General features: G+C 41.0%; 1 protein-coding gene across 1 annotated transcript in view; it reads right to left on the reverse strand.

Moving 5' to 3' along the window:
• The window catches only part of KLF7 (KLF transcription factor 7), a 99,455-nt gene that overhangs the window by 40,384 nt on the left and 38,408 nt on the right, over positions 1–20,663 (reverse strand). The window contains exon 3 of the mRNA XM_052635874.1: positions 17,812–18,442. Coding sequence (XP_052491834.1) covers positions 17,812–18,442 — 631 coding nt within the window. The remainder of the gene's footprint in view (positions 1–17,811; positions 18,443–20,663) is intronic.

The following is a 20,663-nucleotide window of genomic DNA, read 5'->3' on the forward strand; positions in this document are numbered from 1 at the left end:
TGCTAGCTTCCATCCCATAATAGGGGTTTAATGAGTTTCTGCCTCAACACATGGATAAACTTCATTAGCAGCCATGTGTCTCAGCATATTAAAGGCCTTTTAATGTCTTAAAATTGCCCTATTCCAGTTGCTATTGTATAAATTCAAAGAATTCTTATCTATAGCGCTGAGGAGGTTGAAAGTGGTCGATGGGCCCCCTACAGTTCCAGACTGAGGTATTTAATTTTGTCCTGCTGATATGCCTGACCTTGAATTAGGGCTTCTATTTATATAAATTAGTGTATTATCACACTGGCATAATTTTAAAAGATGAACAGCATCAATAAAAAACACCCTTTCCAGAGGAGAAAAGTGACTTTGTATCTCAGAATCACCCATGCTGCTCTGACCACTAACAGGAGCCCTAATCTCATTTAATGCCCTGCCTTTCTTTAGCCTTCCTTATCTGAACAGCCCTTCCTGTCTTAACTGCTGGTTAGTCCATAGCACAGCACCTGAAATCTACCAGCACTTAATACCTGATGGTAAGATGGCTGAGTGAACAAAGTAAGAATACTACTAAACCATATTAATACTAAATAGAATACAAGCTGAAGGGACATGGGACACATTTTAATTTAGTGGCAGGTTGTATAGCCTGGGTTAAGGTATTTACATATTTTTGGTCCTCGGTTTTTCCTACAGGTGATAATGCTTGTTTATATTATTTCATATGAATAGAGTACTAACATTTATCATTTTAATGAGTGAATTGAGAATGTTACAAGAGTCTCTTTAATACTAAAGTAAAAAAAATGGTTTCATAGTAATGATCATAATAATAGTAGCTACTGCAGTAACAATAATGGGACGGGAAACGGAGATCATCCCTTCGTAATTTCCTTGTTCTGGTTCTTAGTCACTTGATGAAGCAATATGTTTAAGGATCCTCCCAGTTCTTATCTGTTTAGAAGATATTTAAAGTAGTTTCACTGTCAATTTGTATTTAAACTATAAGTTTCTCATTTCCTCTAAATAATGGGTTATTAAGAAAAATATCTAAATGACAGCATTTCCCCTTATGACTTAGCAAAGAAGTTAAAAGCTCAAAATGGAGAAACAAATCAAACAGGATTTTATTCAAATCCTGGCCCAACCACCTAGGAGCTGTGTGATATTGGGCAAGTTACTTGACCTCTCCTGGTCTCATTTCTCTCATCTGTGAAACGAGAATAGTACCAGTGTCATTAGATTAATATGGCCTAAAGGGTTATATTCGTAAAAAAACTTCTGTTTAGAAAAAAGACAGCAGGCCAAAATGGAGTCATTTATGCTAAGCCCTGTATCATCAAACCAAGACTTAATACCTAACTTAAGTACAGTTTCCTAAAGGAAATCAACCCTGAATATTCATTGGAAGGACTGATGCTGAAGCTCTAATACTCTGGTCTCCTGATGTGAAGACCACGAAGCTGGAAAAGACCATGAAGCTGGGAAAGACTGAGGGCAGGAGGAGAAGAGAATGAGATGAATGAGACAGAGAATGAGATGTCTGGATGCCATCACCAACTCAATGGACATGAATTTGAGCAAACTCCAGGAGACGGCGAAGGACAGGGAAGCCTGGCATGCTGCAGTCAGTGGGGTCGCAAAGAGCTGGACACAACTGATCGACTGAATAACAACAACAACAAAGTAAAGTTTCATCCTCCTTAGAGAATGAAATCTCAAACCAGTCAATCTGGAATTACCTGGTGAGCACTACTGAGGTCATCCACTTGATAGACCCCAGCCATCTTCTGCAAGGAAGATGACCTTGCCATAAACAATCAGCTCTTTGCTGGTATAACTTCCTGCCATCTTCTGCCTATAGAAGTCTCACATTTTGCTCAGCTCTTCAGAGCTCCTTTCTGTTTGCTAGATGGGATGCCACTCAATTCATGAATCATTGAATAAAGCCAATAAGATCGTAAATCTACTCAGTTGAATTTTTTAAAAAAACAAATTTGGGGGCAGTGGTGGGATCCAGCAGAAACTTCAGCCAGTTTCAGAGAACAAGAAACACAGGGGCTGGTACCTGTAAACTTTGAGTTCTTTATCTTTCTTATCATTTTCAAGTGCTGTGGGTAAGTTCCTCTGGGCTCTGAGGTCCACTCTCTTTGCGTTGAGCTCCTGATCTAATTAGCTTTCCAGACTAGGGTTAATGGGCCAGTCTAGACTGACAGAGGGCTTCCCTGGTGGTTCAGGTCGTAAAGAACTGAAGTGAAAGTCGCTCAGTCATGTCCAACTTTTTGCAACCCCAGGGTCTATACAGTCCATGGAATTCTCCAGGCCAGAATACTGGAGTGGGTAGCCATTCCCTTCTCCAAGGGATCTTCCCAACTCAGGGGCTGAACCCAGGTCTCCCATAATGTAGCGGATTCTTTACCAGCTGAGCCACCAGGGAAGCCAGCTGGTTAAGAATCTGCCTGCAATGCGGGAAGCCTGGGTTCGATCCCTGGGTAGGGAAGATCCCCTGGAGATTGACAGGAGGCTCTAACAGCGAGTCAGTCCTCAGCCCTTGGTTAGTCCACGGTCCCAGGCCAGGCCTCAGTGGGTCACTCAAGTCCCTAGCCCTTGGCTAGTCCACAGTCCCCATTTGTTAGGGTCTGTTAGTTTAGCCTGTAGTTCCTCATTGAGAACAGCTGGAGGTGTGAACCTAAAGTTTTCTCTTGGCCAGCTTACTGTACCATCAGTTTGGTTACTGCTGGTATGTAAATATGCATGTAAAGACTATTGCTGTCTAGGTTGGTCATAACTTTCCTTCCAAGGAGTAAGCATCTTTTAATTTCATGGCTGCAATCACCATCTGCAGTGATTTTGGAGCCCAAAAAAATGAAGTCAGCCTTACTCCTTGGAAGGAAAATTATGACCAACCTAGACATCATATTATAAAGCAGAGACATTACTTTGTTCACAAAGGTCCGTCTAGTCAAGGCTATGGTTTTTCCAGCAGTCATGTATGGATGTGAGAGTTGGACTACAAAGAAAGCTGAGTGCAGAAGAATTGATGCTTTTGAACTGTGGTGTTGGAGAAGACTCTTGAGAGTCCCTTGGACTGCAAGGAGATCCAACCAGTCCATCCTAAAGGAGATCAGCCCTGGGTGTTCACTGGAAGGGCTGATGTTGAAGCTGAAACTCCAATATTTTGGCCACCTGATGTGAAGAGCTGACTCATCTGAAAAGACCCTGATGCTGGGAAAGATTGAGGGCAGGAGGAGGAGGAGATGACAGAGGATGAGATGGTTAGATGGCATCACTGACTCAATGGACATGAATTTGGACGGACTCTGGGAGTTGGTGATGGACAGAGAGGCCTGGCGTGCTGCAGTTCATGGGGTCGCAAAGAGTCAGACATGACTGAGTGACTGAACTGAACTGAAAGACTATTGCTAATGGGAATCTCAGAAGACCAAAGTCACAAAATTAATGGGTATGGTTGAAAACTTAAAAGCTGTCAGAGCACTTGTCACCTACCTCAAAAGACTCTTGTGTTAGGACAAATTGGTCACAAAATGGGTTAGGCTGATACCAGGTCACCTGCCAATCCCAAGGAAATTTCACACAACAAGGTAGGCTGTAAAATACCACACAATCCCCAATCCAGAGTCACATTCCTCTCAGGTATTAATTCTGGCTCCAAGAGACCCAAGGCTTAACTAAAAAAACTGAGATCCTTAAGTTTCAAAGAATTGAGTACACTACATTCTGGCACACCTGCTTATTTTATGTCTAGTAACTGTGGTCCCAGAAGCTATGAATATCTTACAACAATGGCCGCCAGGCTCCTCTATCCATGGAATTCTCCAGGCAAGAATACTGTAGTGGGTAACCATTCTCTTCTCCAAGGAATCTTCCCAACCCAGGGATCGAACCAGCATCTTATGCATTGCAGACAGATTCTTTACTATCTGAGCCACCAGTAAAGCCTGCAGATGGGTTTATGGGAAAACTGGGAGACCAGCAAAGGGTGAGAATTCTTAACAGGATCAGCTCTCCTGAATGCCTGTTATGCCCAGATGAAAAAGGAAACTAAAATTTCACATGGTCCTTTCCTTTCTAAATCCAGATACATTGGTTATTGATTCTTTCTCTCCCAAGGACAGCTGTTACTTTCTTACTTGTCTTGTTTTACGTCCTGAGAGTTTGGTTTGTCAATTTGGTGGTGGTTTAGGCTTCCCAGATAGCTTAGTTGGTAAAGAATCCACCTGCAATGCAGGAGACCCCAGTTTGACTCCTGGGTCTGGGAGATCTGCTGGAGAAGGGATAGGCTACCCACTCCAGAAGATCCCCTGGAGAAGCAAAAGGCTACCCACTCCAGTATTCTGGCCTGGAGAATTCCATGGACTGTATAGTTCATAGAGTCACAAAGAGTCAGACACGACTGAACAACTTTCATTTTAGTTACTAGGTTGTATCCAACTCTTGTGACCCCACAGACTGTAGCCTGTCAGGCTCCTCTATCCATAGGATTTTCTATGCAAGAATACTAGAGTGGGTTGCCATTTCCTTTTCCAGGGGATCTTCCTGACTCAGAGATGGAACCGGGATCTCCTGCACTGCAAGCAGATTTTTACCGACTGAGCTACCACAGAATTTGGGTGCCCCAAAACATGACTGGGCAGAAAATGTAGGTTATATCCCCATTTGCAGTTAGATATGGTTGGACGGAAATATGGTTGAACTTCATTTGCAGCTCCAATATATGGCCAGTCCTCAGGGGAACTGTATTTTTTTTTTCCTCCCTTTTTTTTTTCTTTGGCTATCTTTGGCTCTGGATCTTGGGAGGGTATATCTTTTGCTCTCTCTTTGGGGACACTTCTTTAGTCCATAGGATTATTCAATACTGCCAGTATTTATTTATTTCTATTTATTGTTTGTTTCAGCTGAAAATTGACAAGATATTTGAAAGCATTTTTTAAGCAGCTCTGTGATCAGAAGTTGGCCAAACTAGAAGCTGATATTCAGAGCCTGATGGAAAAAAAAATTTAAACCTTCTCCCCCAAGATAAAATGAAACCATGTACCCAGAAGGAGGAAAAAAAAAATTCTGATGGTTTTATGGAAAGATTTACTAAAATGTTCTAAAGATTTTCATTTCCATCTTAGTTGGAAATCTTCTCCCCAATATAAAAAAAGTAAATTGAACATAATGTGGTTGGATAAGCAAATCAACCCCTTAATAAAATCATTTAGGCTGTAACTTCTTTAGAGAAATAGAAATTAAAAGCAACTGTCTACATCTTACAAATTTTTGCAAAACCAGAAATGCAGCTCTAGAAACAATATGAAGTCCAATCCCCAAACCTTTCTTATTCATCTCAAAAGACTTGCAGGTTCCCCAATCCTGGCCTTTGGAAATAAGAGTCCTTCTAGGAGAAACTTGCATTCTTTCCCTGGGCTTTTAGATGTAAATATTCTACCTGGTCATCTCTAGGAAATCTTATCTAGGCCATCTCTTTTAAATGAAAACTCCAGGGAGGTAATTCCTATTAAAGGAAAAAAGGGGGGGAGGGGTATGGAGTTATTTGGAACTTAAGACAAATGAAAAACCTTAATTGTCTTCTCCACCAATATTAGTAAAAAGCTTTAGCCACTTGAGCCATAATTTATTTTACCTGGCAAATACTCAATTTGGATCCAACTAATTTTATATAACTAGTGAGTTTTATATTATTGTACTTGATTTGTGGCTAAAATTTGAGAATGGAAGCTAGACCCTGATGATGGGAAAGACTGAAGACAGGAAGGAAAGGGGACAACAGAGGATGAGATGGCTGGATGGCACCACCAACTCAATGGACATGAGTTTGAGTAAACTCCAGGAGTTGGCGATGGACAGGGAGGCCTGGTGTGCAGCAGTCCATGGGGTCACAAAGAGTCAGTCACGACTGAGCGACTGAACTGAACCGACCTGTCTGTATGTGTATCTACACACACAGTTGACACCTGAACAACACAGATTTGAACTGTGTGGATCCACTTATGCATAGGTTTTTTCCAATAGCTGGTATTACAGTACTACATGACCTGCACTTAGTTGAATCTGCGGATATACTGGAACCATGTAGAGGGGGCAGACCATAAGTTATACACAGATTTTAGACTCTGCAGAGAGTCAGCTCTCTTTAACCCCACATTGTTCAAAGGTCAACTGTATATGTGTTATACATGTGTGGTATTATCTACCTTTGGATAGTAAGGCTAAAATTAATTTTGTAAAGGGCTTTATTCAATTGCTTTTAAAACAAACAAATGCTACATAAATGAAGTATAGTCTCAGAAATAAAAAAAACTATCCCAAATGTTTCAAGTTCACAAGACCTAGTACTATCTCCACTAAACAAAGGGTAGTTTAAGTTTGTTGGTTTAATTAAAATAGACATGTCTATAAAGCTATCAACACTGAAAATAATGCAGGCATACCATTTTTATTCTACCTGGGTTATCTCTATTACAGAATTTTTCACCAAGAAAAAAAATTTGGTATACTAAAATTTTCATGAGTAATCTAAACATAACTATTAAGAGCAAGTGATCTGAATAGATATGTGTGGCAAGTATTTCCACTTTCCAGTAATAACTATAGTTTATGGTATGTTTATTTAAATATATTCCCCAATTTTTTTTGGTAACTTTAAACCTTAGAGTTTTTCTATATTAACTTAAATGATGAATATTTAATTGAATACCTAGATTGTTTCGAAATAAATATTGGAACATTAGTCCTGAATGTAGGTTTATCTACTTTTGGCTTCCTATTACTGAGAAACTTAAGATATTTGAGTTTATTAGTAAACTTTTTTTTGTTTGCCACATTGGAAAATTTATTATGAGGAAGAATGTATTTCCAGAAATTATGATGTGTATTTCTAGAAATTATGACATGTATTTCTAAATTTTCCAATCCACAGAATGCCCATGTAAGAGATAGTCCAGAGATAGTCCACAACTTCCTGCATCTCAGTTTTCACTATGAATTAACCATTCTAAGAGTCGTTCTAATCAAGTATGTAGTTAGAACTACTTAGAAAAATAAAGGTGAAGGAAAATAACTGTGTATGAAGAGTAGGTAAGGCAATGACTCATTGTTTTAGAATAAGAAAGAGAAAAAAAAATGGAACAAAATTGTAGACAGTTGTGTAAGAGGAACCTTGGTTTTATGTGTAGTCAGGATGGCTAGGATTAAAATAAATTTACTTAATTGTTTAAAAAATGAGTTTTACTATCAAAAGTACACTGGTGCAAAATTAGAATTTTATTCTCTCTGTTAACATTACTAAGGTGTTGCTGAACTTTTGGTCTACTTTTGATAACAGACTATGAAATTTTCTTTATTTTTTAAGTAATCTGCCTGAACAGTGAAGATTTTATGTCATACCAAAATAACTTACTGTGCTTCACACTGTCTTTATCAGGTCTTTTACTTAAGAAAACCCAATCTTCTCAAAATTAAAGAGCTAAGATTTGCTCACAATTATGTAACTTTCTGTTTTGCCTTTAACAATATCTACTGTCATTTTATTAAATGGATATTTTTGACAAACTTCCCCCAAACCAAATTCTAAATGAAGTTTTTTGACTTCAAATTTTTTTGGAATTTTCTAGAGGGCCCCTGGAACATCTCAAGAGATTTGTTCTCTCTCTTTATAAAAAAAAGAGATATTAAACTAAATAAGCTTATTTACTGTGTTAAATTAATGAAGAAGCACTGTCAAATAGGTAATATTAAGTCTTCTTTATTTTGTACTTGTATAGGTATATGTTACAAGTGTTCCAGAAACTGTATAACATTCCTGGAACTCTCATATGTTCTGGTAAAATATTATCAGTCACAATTTTGGTTACTATCTTAAAATGCTGTATATCACAGAAATAAATATACTTCTTTAGCAAATGAGTTGGCATCAGATCTTCAACAATGGGCATTTTAAAGTTTTTTGTAACTTACAGACAGCTACTGTTTTCTCTAATATTTTTGCAAAAATGAGACTCATGGAAAGGACTTTACCAAGTGCTCCTGACCACTGACACTGCTACAAAACTAGAAAGTAATAAACCTTGAGTATATATCTTACAGCTGAAGAAGGCTCCACATGGCATCTAGAATTGGGCAAACTCTGGAGACATGCAAATAAAACTGACTAGGAAGAGAAGTAGCTGAAATCAATGTAGACTGCCTCCACCCAAGATGCTGGATCAAGACTTCATACTTTAACTAAACAACAAAAACCTTTTCTTCTTTTCTTTCTTTTACTTTGGCACTATCCTGAAAAGGTAACACTATCATCCATATCTCCCAGGCCATTACTAAGGGGGATAACCTTTTAGACTACTGGATCTGCCATTAAAAATACCAATCTATCCATAATACTAGAGAACCACTGGTCTTCCCTATGACCACTTTTTCATCTATTCCGAATGTCCTGTAAACTACAATTGAAACTCCTTTAGAAATCATTTAGAGGGTCTGATTTTTATGGCCAGAACAACTAGTGCCTCGTTTTTACTTTTCTCTTATCATAGGTGCACTAGACACAACTAGATACAATGCCTAGAGAAATCACAGTATATCTGCACTCCCGTATTCTTATGATTATCTAACTATGATTCTTCCCCAGTCATGAAAAGATCTTACCAGCAGCACCCATCTTTGCCAGAAATTTAGAACAACATTTTATTTTGAGCTAGATTTACTTTCCAAATACACTGAAAACCTAACTGACTCCTGGTTTGAATGGGCAAATGTAACAAATTCCTGCAAATGAATCCATCAGTAGGAATGGTTTGTGCCCCAACATGATTAATCTTTGTCTGTTGATTATCATTCTCCTTGGGCTTATACATGCCTTGACGGCTGGTGTGTAACCAGGCAATGCCTCTTAGGTTGTCTCTCTACGCCTGTGTGTGTGTGTATGCTCAGTTGCTTCAGTCATGTCCGACTCTTTGCAGCCCTATGGACTACAGCCTGCCAGGTTCATGGAATTTTCTAGGCAAGAATGCTGGAGTCGGTTGCCATGCTCTCCTCCAGGGGATCTTACCAACTCACAGATTGAACACTACTTTCCAGGTTAGGAGTGAGTACAAATGATCAGAAACCATCATTAACACAGAATCCACTGCTAAAGCTGCCCAAGAAAACTCCTTAGACTTTCTGACCAATGTTGCTCTTAATGATGGGATAGCTGTTGATTATCTTGCAGCTTAACAAGAAGGTGTCTATGCTGCATCCAATACCACTTGCTGCACCTGCATTAACCTTCCTGGGGAAGCTGAAACTCAGCTTCATAAAATCACTGAACAAGCCGGTTGGCTTTAAAAAGTGATTGCTTTAACAAGATCTTTCTTTGACATATTTAGTTTTGACTGGCGTGGGTCTTGGGGACCATGGCTCTGAAGTGCACTCCAGACACTGGGAATTGTCTTGCTTATAATAATCATAATAGTCTTTCTGGTGCACTTTAAATGCATGTTTAAGTGCATGTTTGTAGCCACTAACCACCAAACGATACCCTAAGACTGAAATGTCAGAAAACGGATGAAGAGAATGATCAACTTTAAACATGTGAACCTTAAGTCATGATCTGTGAATAGCACACAGGTAATCAGCAAAAACTGGGAGATCTTCAGAGCAGTGGCTGGGAGTGGCATTTGATACCTTAAATTTTTATCACATCTCTGAGGCTAAGTCTGATCAAAATAGGAGAATTACTAAAAAAGACACAACTGGCCCAAATGGAGTCACTTGTGCTAACCCCATGAAATTGGAAGGAAAGTTATGACCAACCTAGATAGCATATTCAAAAGCAGAGACATTACTTTGCCAACAAAGGTCCGTCTAATCAAGGCTATAGTTTTTCCAGTAGTCATATATGGATGTGAGAGTTGGACTATAAAGAAAGCTGAGCACTGAAGAATTCATGCTTTTGAAGTATGGTGTTGGAGAAGACTCTTGAGAGTCCCTTGGACTGCAAGGAGGTCCAACCAGTCCATTCTAAAGGAGATCAGCCCTGGGTGTTCTTTGGAGGGAATGATGCTAAAGTTGAAACTCCAGTACTTTGGCCACCTCATGCGAAGAGTTGACTCGTTGGAAAAGACTCTGATGCTGGGAGGGATTGGGGGCAGGAGGAGAAGGGGACGACAGAGGATGAGATGGCTGGATGGCATCACCAACTCGATGGACATGAGTTTGAGTGAACTCCAGGAGATGGTGATGGACAGGGAGGCCTGGCGTGCTGCAATTCATGGGGTCGCAAAGAGTCGGACATGACTGAGCGACTGAACTGAACTGAACTGTGCTAAGCCCTACTTCACCAAGCTAAAACTTGTAAATTTAATATAGATTCAGCCTCTCCCAGGAATAGAATCTTAAACCAGGCAATCTGGAATGGCCAGGTCAGAACTAGTGAGGTTATCTGACTCACAGAACCCTACCATTCCCTAAAGGAAGCTGACCCTGCCACAAACCATCAGGTCTTTCCTGGTATAACTTCCTTGTCCAGGTTTCTGCCTATAAAAGTCTGTCACTTTGCATAGCATATCAGAAAGAAAATGAAGTCGTCCAGTTGTGTCTGACTCTTTGCGACCCCATGGACTGGAGCCTATCAAGTTCCTCCATCCATGGGATTTTTCAGGCAAGAGTACTGGAGTGGATTGCCATTTCTTCCTCCAAGGGATTTTCCCAAACCAGGAATCGAACCCAGGTCTCCTGCACTGTAGGCAGACGTTTTTACCGTCTGAGCCACCAGGGAAGTCTCTTATAATACTTCACAGCTCTTTCCTATAAATGCTAGATGAGATGCTGCCCAATTCATGAATCACTGAATAAAGCCAGTGAGATCTTTAAAATTTACTCAGTTGAATTTTGTTTCTTAATACTCTGAACATTATCTGACATATAACAAGTTTTTATCAGTGTTTGTTGAATAAATAAAATATAGTTCAAGCTTCATTAAAGCGCTTCTGTTTATCTCTTAAACACTATACCCATCCTGACACTGTACAGTAGGCAGGGATCAAGACCATCCCCAAGAAAAAGAAATGCAAAAAGGCAAAACGGCTGTCTGAGGAGGCCTTACAAACAGCTATGAAAAGAAGAGAAGCGAAAGGCAAAGAAGAAAAGGGAAAATATACCCATTTCAATGCAGAGTTCCAAAGAATAGCAAGGAGAGACGAAAGCCTTCCTCAGTGATCAGTGCAAAGAAATAGAGCAAAACAATAGAAGAAGAAAGACTAGAGATCTCTTCAAGATAATTAGAGATACCAAGGGAACATTTCATGCAAAGATGGGCTTAATAAAGGACAGAAATGGTATGGACCTAACAGAAGTAGAAGATATTAAGAAGAAGTGGCATGAATACATAGAAGAACTGTACAAACTAGATCTTCATGACCCAGATAATTATGATGGTGTGATCACTCACCTAGAGCCAGATATCCTGGAATGAGAAGTCAAGTGGGCCTTAGGAAGCATCACCATGAACAAAGCTAGTGGAAGTGATGGAATTCCAGTTGAGCTATTTCAATAGCTCAAATGATGCTAAAAATGATGCTGTTAAAGTGCTGCACTCGATATGCCAGTAAGTTTGGAAAACTCAGCAGTGGCAACAGGACTGGAAAAAGGTCAGTTTTCATTCCAATCCCAAAGATGCTCAAACTACCACACAACTGCACTCATCTCACAAGTTGGAAAAGTAATGCTCAAAATTCTCCAAGGCAGGCTTCAACAGTATGTGAACCGTAAACTTTCAGATGTTCAAGTTGGATTTAGAAAAGGCAGAGGAACCAGAGATAAAATTGCCAATATCCGTTGGAGCATCACAAAAGCAAGAGAGTTCCAGAAAAACATCTACTTCTGCCTTATTGACTATGCCAAAGCCTTTGACTGTGTGGATCAGAACAAACTGTGGAAAATTCTTCAAGAGATGGGAATACCAGATCACCTGACCTGCCTCCTGAGAAATCTGTATGCAGGTCAGGAAGCAACAGTTAGAACTGGACATGGAACAACAGACTGGTTCCAAATAGGAAAAGGAGTATGTCAAGGTTGTATATGGTCACCCTGCTTATTTAACTTATATGCAGAGTACATCATGGGAAATGCTGGGCTGGATGAAGCACAAGCTGGAATCAAGATTGCCGGGAGAAATAGCAATCACCTCAGATATGCAGATGATACCACTCGTAGAGCAGAAAATGATGAAGAACTAAAGAGCCTCTTGATGAAAGTGAAAGAGGAGAGTGAAAAAGCTGGCTTAACGCTCAAAATTCAGAAAACTAAGATCATGGCATGTGGTCCCATCACTTCATCGGAAATAGATGGGGAGACAATGGAAACAGTGAGAGACTTCATTTTTTGGGGCTCCAAAATCACTGCTGATGGTGACTGCAGCCATGAAATTAAAAGATTCTTGCTCCTTGGAAGGAAAGTTATGACCAACCTAGACAGCAAGTTAAAAAGCAGAGACATTACTTTGCCAACAAAGGTCCGTTTAGTTAAAGCTATGGTTTTCCTAGTAGTCATGTATGGATGGGAGAGTTGCACTATAAAGAAAGCTGAGCACCGAAGAATTGATGCTTTTGAACTGTGGTGTTGAAGAAGACTCTTGAGAGTCCCTTGGACTGCAAGGAGATCCAACCAGTCCATCCTAAAGGAAATCAGTCCTGAACATTCATTGGAAGGACTGATGCTAAAGTTGAACCTCCAATACTCTGGCTACCTAATGTGAAGAACTGACTCATTTGAAAAGACCCTGATGCTGGGAAAGACTGAAGGTGGGAGGAGAAGGGGATGACAGATGATGAGATGGTTGGAAGGAATCATGGAGTCAATGGACATGAGTTTGAGTAAACTCCAGGAGTTGGCGATGGACAGGGAGGCCTGGTGTGCTGCAGTCCATGGGGTCACAAAGAATTGGACATGACTGAGCAACTGAACTGAACTGATACCCATCTTTTTGTTCATAATCTTTTTAGCCACCTTTCCATTTAAAAATAAACTATTTCCCTAAATCCTAATTAAACTTAGCGATTGTGCCACATTATGATTCATTATGACCTGCCTCAAAGTAGGTATCAAATGCTAAGTAAACTGCATGGCCATTTTATCTTTTCACCTAAAAAGCATACTGTTACATCTTTCAGTGCAAAACCTAGAATGTTCTATCACCACCCATGGATTAGGCAAAAGCAACTCCAGTCTATGGAGAGCCCTTGTCCAAGTAGCAGAAGACAGGACGTGGCCTCTTTGCTCCTTCCTCTATGACCAACAATCAAAGATTTCACTGCTGGCCTTTGTCCTGACTTTACCAACATGACTCATCTTAACAGTGTAAATGTGAATATAATTTTATATGAATTTTCATATTAGAGAAGTCTGCTCACTTAACATAGTACTCCATTTCAATCACAGGCTTTTTTTCCTTCTCAGAAATGATCAAGAAGAAATGTGGAAAATTATTCATTGTTTTTTTGAATAGAAACTACCAACATTTTAACAAATTGATTTTTGCTGAAAATAAACATAATGAAGTAGTATTTTAAAACCTGAAAGTGAGGGATTTCCCTGCAACAAAATTTTAGGATTAATTAGCTGTCTCCAAGAGGACAAATAAAACTGTAAACATAATGGTTGACTTATTGAGAAAGAAAAATATATTATACAAAGACCAGAAAACAGTGGAAGAGAAAGGTCTGTAATGGCTTGGCTGCTAAAGCACATTTTTACCCTCATGCCAGCACTAAGTGCTCTTCCCAATGAATAAACCATATGTCCATTTTTATATGCTTCCTTTCACTTAGATTCTGCTACTTCACAATATTCCCTTTGTCCCAGTCCCTGCCTCATCTTCAGCTACCCCCAGCCTGGCTCCCCCATCCCTCACTTCAGCTCCTTGGGCAACCAGTATTTGTGCCCTAGCTACCAATTTGAACATCTGCTACCTGAAAAAAAGAAAAATCACCTCATTGCCTAACACCCTCCAGGGCAAAAAGTTTGAAGGATTCAGCATCCTCAAAAAAACAGGCACAGAAGGACAAAAAAAGAATCAGCAGCAGCATATCTTTTCCAGCTCAGTAAATTCTATCTATATAAAGATGAGATGAATAACACCTTTAAAAATTATTCATTGCAAGGAAATCCATGTTACCAACAATGCATTGTCTTTCTTTATGCACAGACTGAGACCCACACAGTTTATTTCATTTTTGCAAGTGTGTCTCTTTTTCAACATATTACCATATAGAAGAGATAGAGCATATATATAACTCCAGAGAACAAAATGCCAGTATTTCCTCTCTTTCTCTTGGATTTTTTTTCCTCTCTCTCTCTTTTTATGTCCCAAAACACTTCCCCAGCTGAAAGATAAGAAAATATTTTCATTGAATTAAAGTGAGCCCTGTGTTAAAACAGCTTGCCTGAATCCAACCAGAGCTTCATTTCAACACTTGGTCAGCAGCCCTCCCTTATTCATTTCTTTCTATCAATGGCCTCATCTCCAACCTGAATTCTCATCACCATATACCTTTGCCCCCAAGCTTTTGCTAGTCCACTTCCTTGATATGTTTGCACTTAATTTGATCCCATCCTTCATGCTTTTTTCATTATTCTTAGTTCATCCACACCACATAAATTATCACTTTTGTTTTCAGTTCCCCTGTGCCCCCTTCACACCAATTCCAAATAAATACTTCTGATTCTCATCTATTTAATCCAAATTAATTCAGATTCCCTTTCCTCATTGCCCATCTCCACTTCTGCCTCCCCTCCTGTCTGTTTCTCTTTCTTATAGCACCTACTTTTCCCTCCATGTTTGTCTCTGCAGAAGGTTTTACTGGCAAAATGCTTCTGGAGGGTGCAAGGTCAGTGCTTCCTGTGTTGTTTTAGGAAAGCTGTGCTCTACATTACTGCCAACTTCAATGGGCCAATGCCTGCATGTCCAACTTCATCCTCTATGATGAGGGGCTGTGCATCACCACCCCAACACTGAAATTACGGAAGTGAGGAAAGAAAAGCTTCTTGCTTTTCAGTGGGATTTAACTTTAAGTGGTTTATTTCTAGTTTACATAAAGCTGTTTTTCTTTTTTTCCACAAAATCATCTTTAATCAATATCATCGGCAATAGTCAGGACTACAACCAACCCTATTACCGTCTTTAATGAGCTCTTACCATCCGCCAAGTAATTTACATATATTTGAGCTTCCCTGGTGGCTCAAGGTAAAGAATCTGCCTGCAATGCAGGAGACCTGGTTTCAATCTCTGGGTTGGGAAGATGCCCTAGAGGAAGAAATGGCAACCCATTTCAGTACTCCTGCCTAGAGAATTCCATGGACAGAGGAGCGATCCCAGAGTCAGACACAACTGAGCGACTAACTTTCACTTTACATATATTTACTCATTAAATTTTCAAAACAATCTAGAGGGCAAATTATCCGTGTTTTACAGATGAGGAAACTGAGACTCAGGGAAGATGCATCAGGTATCCAGGTCATAAACCTAGGAAGCTGTAGAGCCAGAATTCAAACCTGAGTCTCCCTGACTGCAAAGCCCTGCTCTTAACCGCTCTGCAGTACTGCCTTTCCAATAATGCAAAATGCCTTCTTGGATAAATTCCCCACAGGGAGGATTCTTTCCACTTTAAACCACTATAGGGCAAGTGGTTGCAGGTGCTGGGAAACATAATGAGCTCCACCTTGATAATCACTCTGAGTAGACAATGCCCAAAAAACAAGGCACAGAAGATGCATCACTTCTCAGAGTTATCCTCCTAATACATCCATTAGAAAGAGGAGTCAGGAAAAGGAAGCAAATGCTCTGGACTCACCCCCCAAAAAAAGAATCTCTGCTTTCCCAGAGATGCCCAGCCTCCAAACTAGGCAGGACATAGCCTGTCTTCATGTCAATAATTTAAAAAATGTGCTCATCATCATGAATTCCATACCCTCAACAAAGCTCAACCTTCTCGCCTCATCCTGCCTTCTCTGGTTTCCTGGGGGGAACAAGAGATGAGTCATGGCTGAAGTCTGGGAGCACTGCAATGTCTTCTAGTTACTTTACTCACTGATTTGAGAAAGACAAATAAATAAAACTAACCTCCAGAACAATACCAGACAGGTGAAAAAAAGAAAAAGCTGACAGTAGCAGGAAGCTTTTGCCTTGAAGTACGTGAGCTAGAGGACTCGAACTCAAACTCCAAAAGGAACCACAAATGGGACTTGAACCTGAGCCACGGGTTCAAAAGTAACCTTTGGATAACTTTCCATGAAGCAAGCAAGGACCACAAGCAAAAGTCAGTTTGAAATGAGAGGAGAACGTGCCTAAGTCTTATGCGGTGAGCAAACACAGTCCGCTATCATCCTCCCACGGGAATGACTTTGAAATTCAAGGTGGTGATGGTTTCTAGACACACATTATACACTCCTATTTCAGGGAAGCTCCTCTGTTCTACTCAAAGACATTTCCCAAAACCGCCTCCCCCAAGAACATTAGAGCTGAGAGGGGCCTCAAAAGCCAAACTGTTTGGCAGATGTAGAGAATGAGGCCACCAGGGAGGTACGGGGATGTGCTCAAAGGAGACAAAGCTAGTGAGGGACAGCACTAGAACTACAGCCTAGGTTTCCCCATTTTCCAACCACTGATCCTCGCACTGGACACTTCTCTGGTGACCCATCCCGCAAGTCACCCCAGAGCACCCGCAAGGCAAGCAGCAAGCCCAAGAAGAAGAACTCTCTCCAGACACATCTCCCAGCCTAGATCTAATCACCCATTTCTTCCCAGCAACACTCTGATTCTGCTACTTACACTTTCGGAGCTCTTCCCAGTTCAGTTGGTATTGTGCACGCAGATTGAAAAAACCATACTGGCAATATACTTTCAGGGACTCATTTAAAAACCACTAATGACAGTAATTGCTCCTACAATGCTAACCCCAAGAAGAGACACCAGCCCTAAGTTTCTGCCTCAAAGCAGAGGACAAAGACCAGATTCAAGGAAAATGCTAATCTCATTCTTTCCTTCACAAACCCCACTCTTCTAAATTATCCCATCGCTCCCAAGATCAGTATGAGTCCTGGGAGTCACCACAGAAGTCCTGAGTAAACTGTACGGTCCCTGCCGGTCCCCACCACCCTTACCACACACACAGCAATGTAATCACTTTAGCAACTTCGCAGTAACAAGCTCGTTAAAAAGCAATTCTGCCATTTCTCCATAAAGCACGCGCCACAGAACAATGCAAAAGAGGAGATGCCAATTAATTACAGAATGATCACATCTAATGAACTCTGAAACCCTCCTGCTGTTGGTGACTTTGATGAAAAATCAGGGATGCTGGGAAAAGAGTAAATAGGGACACCCTGGCTACCTTATTCAATTGCAATTCTCTCCAAGGTAACTTCTCAGATTCCAGTGTTCATCAAAACCGCCGAATCACACCGATAAAACAATGAAAAGTGTCAGGAGAGTGACAGGTGCATACATCACGTACGGCTGTGAGTCACACCACCAGAACCCCTGTTCAGGCCTCCTCAGCAGCGTCTGATACTACACCAAGGCTGGCCCTGCCCTCCGGAAGGATCTCCGAGCCAGCGAGTGGCAAACCCACGTCTGACGCCCGGGACACCTGGAGATCCTAAGGTTAACGGGTGAGTCACTGGGCTTCCCTCCCAGGCCCGCCTGCCTCTCTACACCTCCTCGTTGGCATGGATGCCACTTCTCAGAGCAGAGAGAAGCCCTTCCCCCCACAAGGCTAAAGGACGAAAACGAAGAAACCACATGCGGCCAACTTGTACCACTACCTGTGTGAGTCCTCTGGTGGGCCTTTAAGTGGGAGCTTTTTGTATAAACTTTCCGGCACCCGTTAAACTGACAGCGATGAACCCTCTTCTTGTTTTCGGGGCACGCCTCAGCCCCTACCCCTCCTTGCTCACTGTCGCTGTGTCCACTCTTAACTGTCCCAGCTGCCGCCACGGCTGCCGCCGCTGTTGCCACCCCTCCCACCTTGACTGAGCCGAGCGCAGCCTTCTTGGCCACCAGTTTCAACGTCACTGTGCCGTCCACGGCTGAGAGAGTCTGTGAGGTTTTCACCAGATGGCGGCTGAGCTCAGGGGACGATGGGGGCGTTAATGAGGTCACTGCGTTGAGCTGGGCCTGGTTGACGGCTGTGTAGCTGTCTAGAGAAGAGCTGGTTGGCTGGAGGCTGAGGCAGGTCTCAGATAGCAACTTGTCCCGAGAGAGCAGAATGTCCACAGCCGAGCTCTTCTCGCAGATGGTCGCTTCCACGGGGAGCAGCAGGGGGTCTAAGCGCCGGAAGCTCTCCTCGATGCATGGGGGAGGAGAAGCACGGAGGAAACAGTCCAAGTCCTCACCGAAGGTCTCTGAGATCCTCCTGGGTTCCGTCTGCAGGTAGCGTTCCAATTCAAGGCATGTCTGCAGAGGGCAAGGAGGGAGCGAGAGAAACAGCCATCAGAAGCAAAGAACACCAGGGGACCACATGTTGACAGGCAGAGGAGCAATCTACAGGAAGGAACAGAGGATGTTTCCTGGCTCATATCTGAAATTTTCTTGGTGAAAGGTCTGACCTTGTTATTTTTCTCCCTGGACACTTCTGAGGGATTCAAAAGGGTCACATCATATGAGCTCAACTACTACAGTTAATGGGGAACTAGAAACCCAGAAGGGCTATCTCATACCATCAAGTTCCCTGAGAACATTCAATGTTAAAATGATCTCACATCCCACAATCCAATTCGGTAGGTGAGATGCTCTTAGCCTCCCCAGGAGCCACTATGCCAACAAGAAGCAAACAAAATCAGATGAGGTTTTCATAGCAAGGTAAGACTCCCCACAGTCCAACTTCATTTTTCAAACAGACTTTGGCAAATCACTAAGCACAATCGTTACGTATTGCAAGGCAAGAAGCATGAGTCCCATTACAATAGTTTGACATCTCTGTCTACGTGATAAAAATAAGTTCAAACACAGCTATTTGAATTGTTAAAGAAAAAGACACGAATCTATTTCAATATAAAGTTTTCACCTGGTAAAGAAGTGAGGCAAGAAAAATATAATCAGAAAAGTTCAGAGTTTCAACAAATCTTCATCCATGGTGCTCGTAAGTCTTTGTAAGATGGTAGAAGCGTTTTTACAGCAAAAATGGATATTTAAGTTTATAATCTGAAAGCTCTCCTCACTTAATCCTGCTCTTTCAGAATCTGGTAGAAAACCATAGTCCTAACTTATGTGTGCTAAGTTACTTCAGTGGTGTCTGACACTTTGTGACCCTATGGACTGTAGCCTGCCAGGCTCCTCTGTCCATGGGATTCTCCAGGCCAGAATACTGCAGTAGGGGGTCATGCCCTCCTCTAGGGGATCTTCCTGACCCAGGGATTGAACCCGTGTCTCTTATGTCTCCTGCATTGGCTGGCAGGTTCTTTACCAATAGTGCCACCTGGGAAGCCCAGTCCTAACTTATGCCATCAGTTCAATTTGTTGTAACTTCTGGGGCTTCAACAAAGAAACACTGCTGGCAAATGTAAAATCTGACTAGCTCCTAATTCTCTGGCTCTCCAGCAGTTCTGTTTTCAACCAGTGTTCTGATTCTAGGCTTTTATTCTGTTAAGAATATATTTTAATGATATACCTGGTTGTGTTGTATCTGTCAACGATTTTATTTTGGTGACATTTCAAAAGATTGGTTTTTAATCAGCCTTCTGGTAAAACTGCATTACTGAATAAGAAAAGCAGGTTTTTAACGATGAATCACCTTTGGGTCTCACTGCTGATTTTTAATAGTATAAACTAATGAATGGTTCCAATCTTCATTCAATACTCATGTCACAAGTGTTCATTCAACGACTGTGCTCACAGCAAGGTACAAGCCTTTCTGTGTTAGAGGATGACACAGTAACAGATCCATGTGACATACATACAGAATAAACAGTTACAAGCTAAAATTCACATGAATTTACAAGCAAAGTGATACCAAATAATATAACAATAAAGTAGGTTGACAAGTTCTTAAGGGACGAGTGGACAATGAATTCTGTACTCGTATGTTATGGAGGTGTTAATCAAGGAAAGCTTATTGGAAAACTAAGCTTGATTCTATTTTGCTTATTGATTAAATAATAGCTCTTGCTGAGTAGCTTCCCACCACTTTATATCTAAAACCAATACTTCCACCTTCTCCGGTCTAAAAATTTCTCTTATCCTTATTTGTCCCTTTTTCTGAATTCTATGTTTCAAAGATTTTTCTTTTCCTTTTTCCATCTCATTGCTAAAAATTATCATTTACTTCTTTCCAGTATTAAAACCCCCAGTCTCAGCCCCAGTCAATTCACTTCTGAATTATATTACCCCAAAAAAACCTCCCTTTAGCCTTCCCTTCTCTTTTTAAACCATCACCTACCAAGAACAGTGCTGGCACCCATCAGGTACATAATGTCTATCAACCAAAGATAAATCAACTATATACTATTACTTTTAATCATTCTATTCCACTCCACTGTACAAAAGCTACCTGCTGATCTTACTCTGGACTACGCTGAAGCTAGATATGACCACTAATACATGTCTTCTAGAACATAATCCTCCTTTAGCTTTGTTCAAAGAGTAGAACCAGACCTTTGAGATACAAGTATGTTCTAGG

This window comes from Budorcas taxicolor, chromosome 2 (assembly GCF_023091745.1).
Source record: "Budorcas taxicolor isolate Tak-1 chromosome 2, Takin1.1, whole genome shotgun sequence".
Classification (NCBI taxonomy): domain Eukaryota; kingdom Metazoa; phylum Chordata; class Mammalia; order Artiodactyla; family Bovidae; genus Budorcas; species Budorcas taxicolor.